The 12,345-nt window shown below is 41.7% G+C and overlaps 1 protein-coding gene and 1 long non-coding RNA gene across 6 annotated transcripts in view; one reads left to right on the top strand and one right to left on the bottom strand.

Annotated features, from left to right (window-relative positions):
- The window catches only part of LOC117947508, a 1,113,976-nt gene that overhangs the window by 764,438 nt on the left and 337,193 nt on the right, over positions 1 to 12,345 (top strand). The window lies entirely within an intron of this gene.
- Positions 1 to 12,345, bottom strand: part of samd10b (sterile alpha motif domain containing 10b) — a 60,325-nt gene that overhangs the window by 38,877 nt on the left and 9,103 nt on the right. For 4 of the 5 annotated variants that reach the window (XR_004657247.1, XM_034876481.1, XM_034876478.1 and 1 more), the window contains exons 1-2: positions 10,403 to 10,600; positions 3,640 to 3,818 (exon numbers count right to left, since the gene is read on the bottom strand). Coding sequence is in view for 4 of the 5 variants with exons in the window: in XM_034876481.1 (XP_034732372.1) it covers positions 3,640 to 3,818; positions 10,403 to 10,463 (240 nt within the window). In the remaining variant the exon portion in view is untranslated. Of the gene's footprint in view, positions 1 to 3,639; positions 3,819 to 10,402; positions 10,601 to 12,345 lie in introns of those variants that run through there. The other variant, XM_034876480.1, reaches the window with a different exon arrangement.

Genomic DNA, 12,345 nt, shown 5'->3' on the forward strand with positions numbered 1-12,345 from the left:
AACACATATTGTTGGCTGCACTTTAGGAACATTTACATCTGCCTACTTGGTCAGTACTGCAAAAACGAGCTGGGAGCATCTTTGGTGATGACAGCCATGTTTGTGCATGCATGAACAGCAATATATTACTAATATATCGGTCCTGCTGTTTCTATTTCTTGTTTTTCCTGGTCTGCATCAACATATCTGTGCGTGTTTGTGTGTGTGTGACACGTGCATGCGCAGGAGTTTGCATAAGAGTACATAATGTGTTATATTAGCTTTGTTAAACAGATGAGGAAGATTCCCCAGGTCCCACCTTATATACAAAAGCTGAGCTGTGTTTCAATTAACTGGCTCCCTCATTACAGCTGATGTGTGCACAACCAGTGTAATGGACAATAATCTAATCACTCTTGAGAGAACTGGAGGCATGGTCGCCTAGCCACACAATTTGCACACACACACACACACACACACAAAAACACACACACACACACACACACACACATGCAGACCCATAATCACATGTTCTTAAGCTAGAGGTGCACAAATGGACAGTGACAATTTTGCTGGATGCTAGAGACACAAAGAGAGAGTGAGAGAGAGTTGGATCGCTCCCCCAGTTGTTGAATAATGTATAAAGAGGCTTGTTGCCACAAGGAAATGATAAGCCTTCCTTCTCATGGTATAGAGGAGGTTTAATTATCCAGTCTCTGTGTAATCAAATGGAAACAGCTTCCCACTCGTCTTTTATTAAGCCTTTTATAGCTGTTATAGCTGAGGGGGCACTCTTTTATGAATTATTGAGCAATCTTGCAGTGCATTTGTACATCTTACAGCCTCATAGTAGAAAACTTTTTTGAGTTCATGTTCCACTGCCTGGGAACACTGAACAAATGACCTCCACTGGACTCTCTGCCCTCTTTCACGTCAGGAGAAGGAGCCAGGAAAGAGTCTGTTGTGTCATGTGCTGTTTCATGTCAAACACAGGCAGAATGCCCTAAAATAGATTTTTTTTCTCCTCTTTGTTTTGCCTCTCTCTCTGGTGCTGCACAGATGGGATTGCATTTTGCACAAGAGCAATGTGTGAAAGTAAATGATGCTTTGGCTGCTGTGCTTACATTATACTGCTGAGACATTGAACCACCAAGCAGACATTCCTCACCAGCCATTCAGCACTGAAAAGATTTTCATATCCGGTGTTTATACCAGGCAGTTCTGTTAAAGCTGTTTCAAACAATTAACAACACAAGCAAGTCAGTCAACAAGAGACAGGTACGGCCATGTGAAATCAAGGAGAGGGGTAACTTTTCCTTCTAAAGATTTCCCACCGTGGTCAGAAAACACAGTGGGTGGCACTTTGTTTCTCTCACTATGACTTTAGAGTGGCTACTCGCTCCGAAGATAATCGTTGTCACTCTCTCACTTCTCCCTCACTCTATCAACCGCCCACCCACACACACACACACACACACACACACACACACGCCGGCTCAAGGCACACACCAGCGCAAAAGTATAAACATCAGGCCACTTACATTATTTGCACTGCAAAGAGTCTATATATTTGTTATTTATTTTGCTATAGTGCTTAACAAGCATTATTTAAGTTTGCCCAGTTGTGGCCTGTTCAGGGGCAATAAATATTAAAAGTTCCAAAACATCTATTGTGTTATTTGTATTGATCCACTAGATATAATATCTACAGACATGGCATCTGATTGGAGGCTTGTCTCATTTTGTCCCACAGCAACATTAAAAGAGTTTAGATTTGTGTACAATTTATGTTAGTAATGTATTGTATTAAGTGTCCATTTCATTATAATATACAGATTTATCATAAATTGAACATGCACGTGTATTTTACGTTCCGTTAAAGAGGGGTGGAGGTGGGTCACATTTGAGCATTTAAAAATTTACTTGAAAGTAATGCATTAGTTACTTTCTGAAGTAACAGGTTACTTTATAATTTGTAACTGAGTATCTAATTTAGTTACTTTTTGGAAGACGTAACTAGTAACTGTAACTGTATTTTAGACACATGGGTCAAACAGTGTTACCTGTATATTTCTGAGTTCATTTTCTGTGCAGCATGTGCTCCCTTGTACAAGAACTGTTACCTCAAAAGTGGTGAGGTAACAGTCCTCGTAGCACTCTTACGTTACATAACCAGTTTCTCTCTGGCAGTATCCAGCACCGACTAAGGTGAGACCAGCCAACATCATGTACAAGGTAAAACAATTAAACTCCCTGGTACTACTGAGATTTGAAAGCTAGAAATGCAGCACTGACACTGATGCACTAATGCTCTATGTTGTCTGCTAACAGATTACCTGCCACAGTGAACAGATTTTTCTATTTATCCACCCAAGTCAGGGCAGCTTCATTACAGCACTCTTTTTCTTATAAAGTTAGAGAGGCTGCTTGGAAAATGAGCTACCAGTTAATACACTCAGGACCATAATAAACTACAGCAAAGCTCTTGTCGTGGGAAATAATGTTTTCTTAAATAAACTACTTACTACTCCATTAAAATATTTCATTTATCACTGTGATGTAATGCAATAAATCATTCAACCCGTAATATTAATTATAACTTATGTTACAACAGCAGCAATAATTGAAATTAAAATAACTAAAATTGTATTTATCATATCATTTTCACCCTGTGATAAGACAGCTTTTAATACACTTCACCAGTTTGTCTTTTTCTTTTAATGATACACTGGCTGAAATGAACCCAAGTTACTAAAAATGGAAACTCTTATGATCTTCTGGCCTGACATCACCAGAGCCTTTTTTTATTTCATTTGCGATTTCCAAGGAGCATTATCAACGCCCATGATAACTGCAAACTACAGCGTGAAGAGATGAGCTGTCATGGTGTAGCATCAATATGTCTGTGTATGAGTGTTGCCATCAGAATCTTTAAATAGTACTTCAACAGAGATCCACATCAAGTGCAGCCAGCTTGGTTTTTATTCGGCACTCCTTTTAATTAAAATTAAGGTTTATACTTGATAAGTGTCCCCTTTGCAAGGGTATGTGAGATAAAAAGTTATCTATATATAAAGGTAATCACGTATTTTGCATAAAGCATGAAGCCACCGCAGGTTGTCAGTCATCATCTGAGACCCGCCCCATATGAGATGAACAGTTGTGATTTGCCCCACCAGGGCCTGGCTGGCTGGAAATCTGTCTGAAACAGAGGGGGACCAATCGTATCTGCCAGAGCAAATGAAACATAAGCTCATAGATTTGTCTGGTTCCCAGGCTAGAAATCTTCTGACAAAATGCATGTTTTGTTTTCTGTTGTGATTTCCCGTTGGCTGGAGTTTATTCCTTTTGAAAAACCTCAGTGACAAATCAGTGACAAATTATGCACAAACATTTCACAGCAGATTACTTCAGTGGTGACACCAAGTCTGGTCCGGGCCTCAGAGGCTTTCTGTCTCTTTCCAGAGAGAAAGGATCCAACCTGCCCAATTCGGAACTGTCCCTTCTTGCCTTTACGACTTATTCTAGCAATCTGTAATCTGTCTTTACGCAAAAACATGTTGGAAATTCAATAAAGTATTTCTGATTCTGATTGTGATGCATGCAGTTAAAACACTCCTCCACACTGCTTCTGGTTTGTTTGTGTGGACGTCTTCATACCTGGATGCCCTCGGTGCCGGGCTGCTGCAGAAGTTTGACGGTGCGTGCCGTCCTCTGGCCACGGCCGTCGTGCCAGGTCAGGTTGCTGCCTCCGGTTCGACGCGGCAGCTGGTAGCTCAGCTCCTCAGAAGACACCGTGTGCTCCAGGGAGGCACGGCAAAAACTGAAGCTGGATGCCGCTGAGAGGAGAGAAAGAAAGAAGAAGAGGAGAAGGAAAAAAGAACAAGCACTGACTTTATATTGTGTTTGTTTAAAGGGCTTGCATACCATTGTCAATGAACTGAGCAAAGAGAACACGTAAAAAAATAAAATAATTGATAATCCTCTAGATTGCATTCACTCCAGATTACATTTTTTGTGGATTGACTCTCATACAGCTACAAACAGATGGCTGTTTTGGTGATGGTGGTGGGCAGCAGTGCTACTCCACTGTGATCTTTAATTATGCAGAGTGCATGGTCACAGAGGCTGCGCATGATTTTTTGGATTGTATCTCTCTTGCTTAGTCCTTGATTATTTAAATCCTACATCATGATTTTTTTTCTTTGTCTGTCTAGCCTCCTCTCCTTTTTCTCCTGGGACTGAGTGTTAGCTGTGAGACAAGTTGTCAATGCAGGGTCAGAGTACAGCTCTGGAAGAGCCACAGGGCATCTTCTGCAGTCCACATCAAGCAGCGGGTTTAGTTTAAAGGGGACAAATACAGCCATTGCTCCCCTTACCTAGACACAAATGTGTTAGTCATGTGAAAGATAAAAGAGGATTTGACTGCACATCAGCCAGACACAACAGAGAGTGTGGCAGTGGAAGGGAGCACAACAGACAGTGAATTTGAGATAGAGAAAATCTGCTACACTACTACTAGATTTGGGCCACAGAAACCTGATATTGTACACATACATGTATGCACTTCAGTCAAGTCAGGTCCAACCAGAAATGAACAAAAATTACAGTTGCAGCATCATGTAAGGTTGATATACTTTGAATATGTCACTGTTGGTTTAAAAATATGCTAGCTGAGAAAGCCTTACTTTTACAATCTGCAAGTAAATCCAGCTTTGCAGTGGATATGAAGTGTTCTCCAGTGTCCTATGTCAACTGGATTTATTTGTGTGTTAGCATGTGTAAACTCATTGTCAGAGCATTATTTGGGAAAAGCCTCATTTCATCTCCTGAATGACTTTTTCATTTATTTTCCTACCTCCTCCTTAGGGAACAATTAAAAAAAAGATTATGGTATGTTATGTTACATAAGGTTTTTCAAATGGAAGTCAGAACAAACAAAACAAGTAAAACCTGCCTTTCCTTTCACCAACAAGGGAAAACACAAGCCTTCCTGGACTATTTCTACTTTAGAATTACACAACAGACCACAAACAGAGTTTACACAGCCATGATGGAGGAATCAAAGAGAGGGTAGAGATGATTCTAATAATAAGAGAAGGCCGTCAGGAATCACTGTAACCTTTTCTGTCTCTTCCCCTTCTCTTTCTTTGGATCCCACATTTCTATATGCTGCTACTAAGGTATCTTCTTATATAGCGGTATCTTTCTTGTTCCCCTTCTCTCTCTCTCTCTCTCTCTCTCTCTCTCTCTCTCTCTCTCTCTCTCTCTCTCTCATCGTGATTGTCAGATCTTTGGGGTCGTCGGGACAAACCGAGCCCGGCCTGATGTAATTACTGCCAGTCAGACTGAGGGGGAGGAGACAGGAGGAAGGAACTTGGGAAGCTAAGCGCCTTGCAACCCTAAAGACCTGCCAATCTCACAGAACGAGACAAGAGAAAGTGCAAAAGCAAGAGCAAGCCAGACAAGTAGAAAGAAAGGGAGAGCAGCGCTGCAACTTAGCACTCAATCCATGCAAAGTGTCAGTAAACTGATCAAACTGCAGCAAGGTAAAGGGGCTCAGAGAGGAGGCCGGGAGTAGGTTAAAATACCACAAAATAACTTTGTTTCACAGAACGTAAAAGACAGAGCTTTACAATTATGAGACAGAGACCACCCAACACCTCATAGACATCACTTTGTAAATGAGGAAATGGCAGCATCAGGACTGAAGTTCCACTGAAATCTCAATCTCTGACACATTGCCAATCCTTTCCAACTCAAGCAGTCATAAAACGGAGACAGAGAGCTCATTCTGCAAGCTTCAATGGACTCGGTCAACTTAACCTCCTGGCACAGGATACGGCTGAGAATTTAGAATCACCCAAATGTTAAATAATATCTATAACTTCCAATTCACGTCTCTTTTAAAATGACATGCAAGGTATTGTTCTGCCAGTTGCTTACAGTCCTTATAAATGAGGCTGAATGAGAGGATTGTGATGAAGCACTATTTGCACTTGGGATTGATAACCATCGTTACCATTTAGCAGGAGAGGTTATCTGTCACCTTTCTTCCTCTGACTCAACATGCTTTTAATCAACCTGAACCGCCAAATCTCCTCTATGCTATTTGTCACTAACTGGTGTTGTATTATCTCTCGCTGCCCTTGACTGTGACTTTTATCACCTCTGGTCACGGGAGGGGAGAGAAGATGAAGGATGATGAAAGGTAGACAGAGGGAGGCAGAGTGAAAAGCAAAGGGAAAAAAGCATGATGTCTTCTGAGTCAGTAATATAAATAAATAAACAAGAAGATATGATGCAGTGCGATTTTAAAAGCTCAGCACTCTGTAAGTTTGGCCTCACATACAGATGAAAAAGCTGGAGGGAGAGAGAGAGTGCAGCTGGTGGTAGAGGCACCAGGACCAGGCAGGTGTTTATGTGTGTGTCAGTGTGTGTGCAGATGGTAGGTAGGTCAACATGACTCAGCCCAGTGAAGTGTAACCTCATATCACCTCCTCTTGACTGAGCAGCGTATCTGCCGTGCAGAGTGGCTGCTAAATCTCAGAGGTGTTCTCTTTAGAAAAGGTAATTAAGCTGATAGGTACGGCACCCCGGGATGTCGTTCCAAGTCATATCCCACAGTAGATTAACATGGCATCGCTGGACATTACTCATTTGACTCCAAAAACGAGCTTCTAAATTGGTCCGTGTGGACTTATTTTTAGCTGTGTGGGCTTTTTGTAGAAGTTTGATTTTTGCATAACCTGAACTTCTGTATCCCCTTGCATGGAGGATGAGGAAAATGGTCTGGCTAATCCACTTTATTCCAGCCACCACATAGAGGAGGCTACCATTGTGTATTTCGGCAACATGATTTTTTCATCAACTCCCTCCCTACCTAGCACCCCTTATTCAACTCCAAGATAAAATGTATATTTGCAGTCCAGGTTTTAAATAAAAAGGGGAGAAAAAATTACTTGTTTTTTTCATTCCTATGTAATCTGTATAGGGTTAAAACTTCATCATGCAGGGATTTCATGCCTGTGAAACCGATTAAACCTGAAGTCCTAAATGTAGCATTGAACAGGCCGAGGCTGCCAACTCCCACTATGTCTAGTACATCTACCAATGAAAAGATGTGTTGGTCCTATAGTATGTTGGGGGTAAAGCGAGAGGCCATTTACAACTCTTCCACTCAACCAGACCCGGTTCTAACCCCAGGAATGAGCCATGAAATTACTCCATTTTAAAAGAGCGAGGAAGAAGAATTCTTGTTGCAGCTTTAAACATACATATAAATCCCAAGACCCCAGCGGCTTTTCCCTTTATGGATTTCAGTCTATTACCCACTCTGACATGAGAAACTGTTGCACAGGCTGGGGCTGAGTTTTACCTCTCATAAACCATCAGTGTTGCGGGAACAGGCACATAGGGAAATGACAGCAAACAATAGACATCCACAACGCAGGCTGATTGAAGATAATGACAGCTCTCATCCGGACACAAATGAGGGAAACGCCAGTTAAATCTGTGTATGTGTGTGTGATTGTGTGTTTCAGCGAATGCTCTACATACATGAATGTGACTCACAATGCCAGCATGAAGATTCAAATATCCACACATCTGTATAATCCCTGTCTGCCTTCGTTTAGGCCAGTGGATTGGCCTAAACAGAGAGTCTGTACATGCAGCCATGTGGACAGAGGCTGAATTCTGGATTTAAACTGTGGAGCAATTATGGCTCACAATTCAGAGTGTAGCCCAGAACACAGGTGGAGCTAGTCGCTGTAGAAGTCCAGCTGCAACTTACAGAGTACAGAGAACAACAAAAGTTGGTGAAAAAGGCTGAGAAATGCCAGAAATGCCAGGCCAACCTTGGCTTCCTCTTTTAAGAACAAAAAAACTGGACGGTCCAGCATTGAGGACAGCATGACTTTTATTCTCTAACTTTCCATTCTTGTCCCCACAACACTTCCTCCAAGACAGACAGAACTATTGATTATCAATATCTTTGTCAGGGAACATACAATTACAGATCACTTTAGATAAAACACACACACCCAGACAGGCACACACACAAACACAGTCCACCAAACTCCTCCCCCCAAGGACACTGGCTGTCATATTCACTCCTGCTCAAGGGAACTCACTACATGTTTTGCAAGTGGAGAAGCAAGAATGACACAGAAGAGGAGATGAGTACAGGGGTAGGACATGGTCGTGCCGTATAAGAGAATGAAGGAATGAAGCCCGGGGTAAACGTATGAACAGAAAGCCTGGAAAATGGGCAAGATGACATGTCACAGAGAAGCGAACAGACAAAAAATGAAGCTTCAGAGCAGAACATTAATATTAATTGTATCAGGAAATGAAAGAGGACAAGGAGGGGAATGATGAGCAGATGAGATCATGTGATTGTCTGTTGTTTTCTCCCCTTCTCGGCCCTTATATGATTACGCTGGAGGACAGATTAGATCTCACTGACAATCGATAATTCAGAGCGAATGTCACAGGAGGAGGGAGGATGAGGTCGAGTAATAGGATGTGAGGTGAGATCAGGCCTGATCAAACTGCGGGACTGACAAGACCGCTCATGTCCCGGTTATCTGGTGCTCTTGTTCGTGGAGTAGCTTGGTAATCCTGGTTTTAAGAATGTGCTGGCCAAAACACAAAACAAAACCAGAATATTTAAAGCACCTTGTCCACCTGGACCTTGAAATGAAAGATCTTCGGTATAATAGAAATTGGATGTTACTTTCCTGTACAGATGGAGAAGCTATATGTGATGAAAGCACCAGAGTTCAGGCAGCGGGAAGCCAAACTGTTCATGCTGAGCTGTTAAGGTAACTCACTAGGAAGGAGTGACCAAATAATCCAAGATACCTGAACTCAGTTGATCAGAGACATTGATGATTAAATACAAAGGGATATGAATAACCTGATTTGTCATGCACAATTTCAATTTCCCCTGAACAAGATCAAAGCTAGTACAAGTTATGTCAATGATGTTTCTATTAACAAGACTTTTCAGCAAAAAATACATAAAACCCCCTTCAAATTTTAAAGCAGCTATTAAGTCATATTTCTCTCCACATGTACTGAAACCAAAACCTAAATTTGGGATTTACCAGTTACTGCATGTTGTAATCCAGCTACATTGACCCTGACACTGTCCGCATACAGAAGAGCGATGCAAGCTCCAGTTAGCTGCATTTGCATAATTAATCCATACTATAATCATCATAGTGGATCTAGTAAAAAAAGAAAAAGCCTGAAGTGCCTTTTCAAGGGCACACACAATCTGTGTGTATTAACATGATGTTATTTATGAGATATTGATTTATTATTTGAAAAGCTGGCCTAACTGGCAAGTTAATCAGATGAGAAATGTTGTTCACATGAAGCTACTACACTGTTATCATTCACGGCTCATGAAAACCTTTGACAAATCCATCCATATTAGCCTGGTTAGGACTTTAACAAGGATCTCTGCATCAGAAGGGACAGAGGACACGAAATGGGAAAAATTACATTAAAAGGCCAAGCAAGCAGAGCACAACTTAATGCATATTTAAACAGTTCACATTCACATGGCGGTAACATCCAAAAGCAAGCATTATAAAGGTTAAGCTAAATTGTATTCCATCTAATTGGTTGCATAATTTAGTATTGTGAAAGGTCAAGTGCAAAACGCAACTGGTCGAACACACTTTGACTTGTAGATTCACAAGATCTCAGATGTTTTAATGCAGCAAATGTGAGAGAAAGACCAGTATTATGTTCTTCTCTATATCTTGAATTACAGTCATTTCATCTGTAATATAAGAATTTCACATTATTCCTCAGCTTTCAAGTCTTAATACATGCTGTAATCTAAACTGTCTTCACAGTTTCTCTGTCAAGAAGATCGTCCTCCTCATTATTCCACTCGAAAGAATCCAAAATAATGGGGAGGATGAAGTGAACACAAGTACGTAACTTCTGAGCTTATAGAAGATTAGCTTTAAAAGCGTTTATTGTTTTGTCTACAGCTGTTCCCGTTCTGTCTGAGTGGAGTGGAGTGGAGTCTAATGGATGTTTAGTACAAAATATTTTTTTTAAAATAACTCCATTGGCATCTTAACTTGGTAATCTGGTCTCGATAAAATGCACACGCTTAATTGACAGCAGGAAATAAGTGATTCACCAAGTTATGAGAAAAACATTGTTGCCATGAATTTCAACATCAAAATATAATCTTTTGATTTTAAGTGCAATTTAAACTGATCGTTTGGAACCAAGAGCTATAAGGCAGATGGCCCACTAATGAACGCTAAAGGGATTCAAGCAATCAGACAAACAGGTTTTGCCATTATCTCTTTTTTTTACTAAACTGGCATTAGAGAAGCAATTTACCCAAGCAAAACGTAGCATGCTAGTTCCTTGAGTTCACAAATACCTTCAGAGATTGCCTGCATGGCAGTCCGGCAGGGATCCGCCACGTTCTGTCTGCTGAGCATAGAGAAATCAGCTCCTTGTACTCCATGTGCAGGGGTTAAGCCTACCGGAGTAAACCGAGCAGAGTCTCGAGCCTGAATGGACTACAGTTCATTTTGATTGTGACATGTTTTCTGTAAATCGATATGGTGCACTCACGCTGGGGCATGGTGAGAGACTGGGATGTGGAGGGGTTCAGCACTCAATACTTTATTGAATGTCCTTAAGCTGACTATCACACAACTACCCTACTTTGTATGTCACTGCTCACAGAACTCTGTGACATACTGTATATTAGAAAGGAAATGTCTGAGCAATGTAGCGGGGCAAAAAATGACAACCAGTCAATAGCACAAAATGTACATGTACACACACACACACACACACACACTTGCCCAAACAAACACAAAGGTTATTGAGCACTGAGGGGTTGCAAACAATGAAGTGAATAAATGACCGTTTCTACACCGTTACTGTGTCCACACAAAGCAAAGAGGATGAGGGGAAGAAAGATAATACAAAAGGAACGAAAAAGAGAGGGAAACAGGCTTATGGAATGGACGGGGGCTGATGGAGAAAAAAAGATTAAGTTAATGCTCCCTAGAAGCTGAGAGGTAAACAGAGAAAAGAGAAAAGAGCGCAGGGAGATAGAAGGGAAATGTGCCAATGAATTTGAAACTAAGATAGACGGGGAGAGAATGAAAATAGTAGACAGGGAGATAGTACGTAGATCCAAAGGCAGCATGAATGATTAGAAAAAGCAACTCGGCGGTGGTGGGGGTTGTGGAGGTAGTGTGGTAGTGGTGGGGGTACTTCTTCTTTCAGCCAACTGAAAGCTTTGAAGTTTCTGAAAGTTTGTTGTGCTCCTGTGTGATGTGATCCAGGAGGCCGCCTCTAATCTTTCCCGGAGGGGAGGGAAAGGCGAAACAGAAGGAAAGACGAAAGGTGGGTAAAAGATGCAAAGGTTGTGCCAGGGGGGCCACGCAGAGAGGCTGAGGCAATACTATACTAATACAATACTGAGTGGAGAATTACAGCAAAAACTATTAAACAGAGACATAAAATAACTCTGCTCTGTTTCTGCCACGCCTTTAGTCAACAAGCAGCAGAAGATGTAAATCGAAACTTTGCCAGCCCTGTACCTCCTTTTAAAGTGTGCGGTTTGGACTTTGAAAAAGATGCAACAAAACCAAGATTTTCAAAGCGGCTGTGGCAGCAGGTGTCTTCAGTGGGCTAGTGAATAGTAAGTGTGCACAATACAGTCAGCCGTGTTCAGTAAGGGCTCATCATACGCTGCCTTGTTTTCAGTCTAACAGCGAGACAAATTAGCTTACACCTGGGGGCACATGCCCATTCTCCCTGTCTCTGCGTCCACTCCTGGAGTCCCACCTGTCTCCGTGGGTCTCTGCAGCATGCTGTGCTGATTGTGGGTCTATGTCTCTCAGCTTAATTGCCATGTTATCAGCTCTACTCCTGCACTGCCACTTCGCCCAGGCCTTTCAGTCCGATGGACATGCCAATTACCCCTCCTCCACACACACACACACACACACACTTGTTCTTCACTGACACAGTTTCCCTTAGCTGCGCCGTCAGGTAACATAGCAGACAGCAGCTGGTACAATGCGGACAGTTTGGGATGAAACAGGAAAGAGAATCAAAGCTCTTTGTGTAGCCCTTATGCACACATGCGGACAAATACACACATCAATACACATCAAGTCCCAGCAGGAGCTTCTTCTCCAGGCTGAAATATCCCAAGGGAACCTTTCCACTTCCCCTTTCCCCCTAATCCTTTACTCTAAACAAACTAACAATGTCTTCCAATTAAACTCTCCTCTTTTTCTTAACCCACTTTATTTATTTCCTAATGGTTTTCTTACCTTTCACCAAAGAGCAAATCAA

This window comes from Etheostoma cragini, chromosome 7 (assembly GCF_013103735.1).
Source record: "Etheostoma cragini isolate CJK2018 chromosome 7, CSU_Ecrag_1.0, whole genome shotgun sequence".
Classification (NCBI taxonomy): Eukaryota; Metazoa; Chordata; class Actinopteri; order Perciformes; family Percidae; genus Etheostoma; species Etheostoma cragini.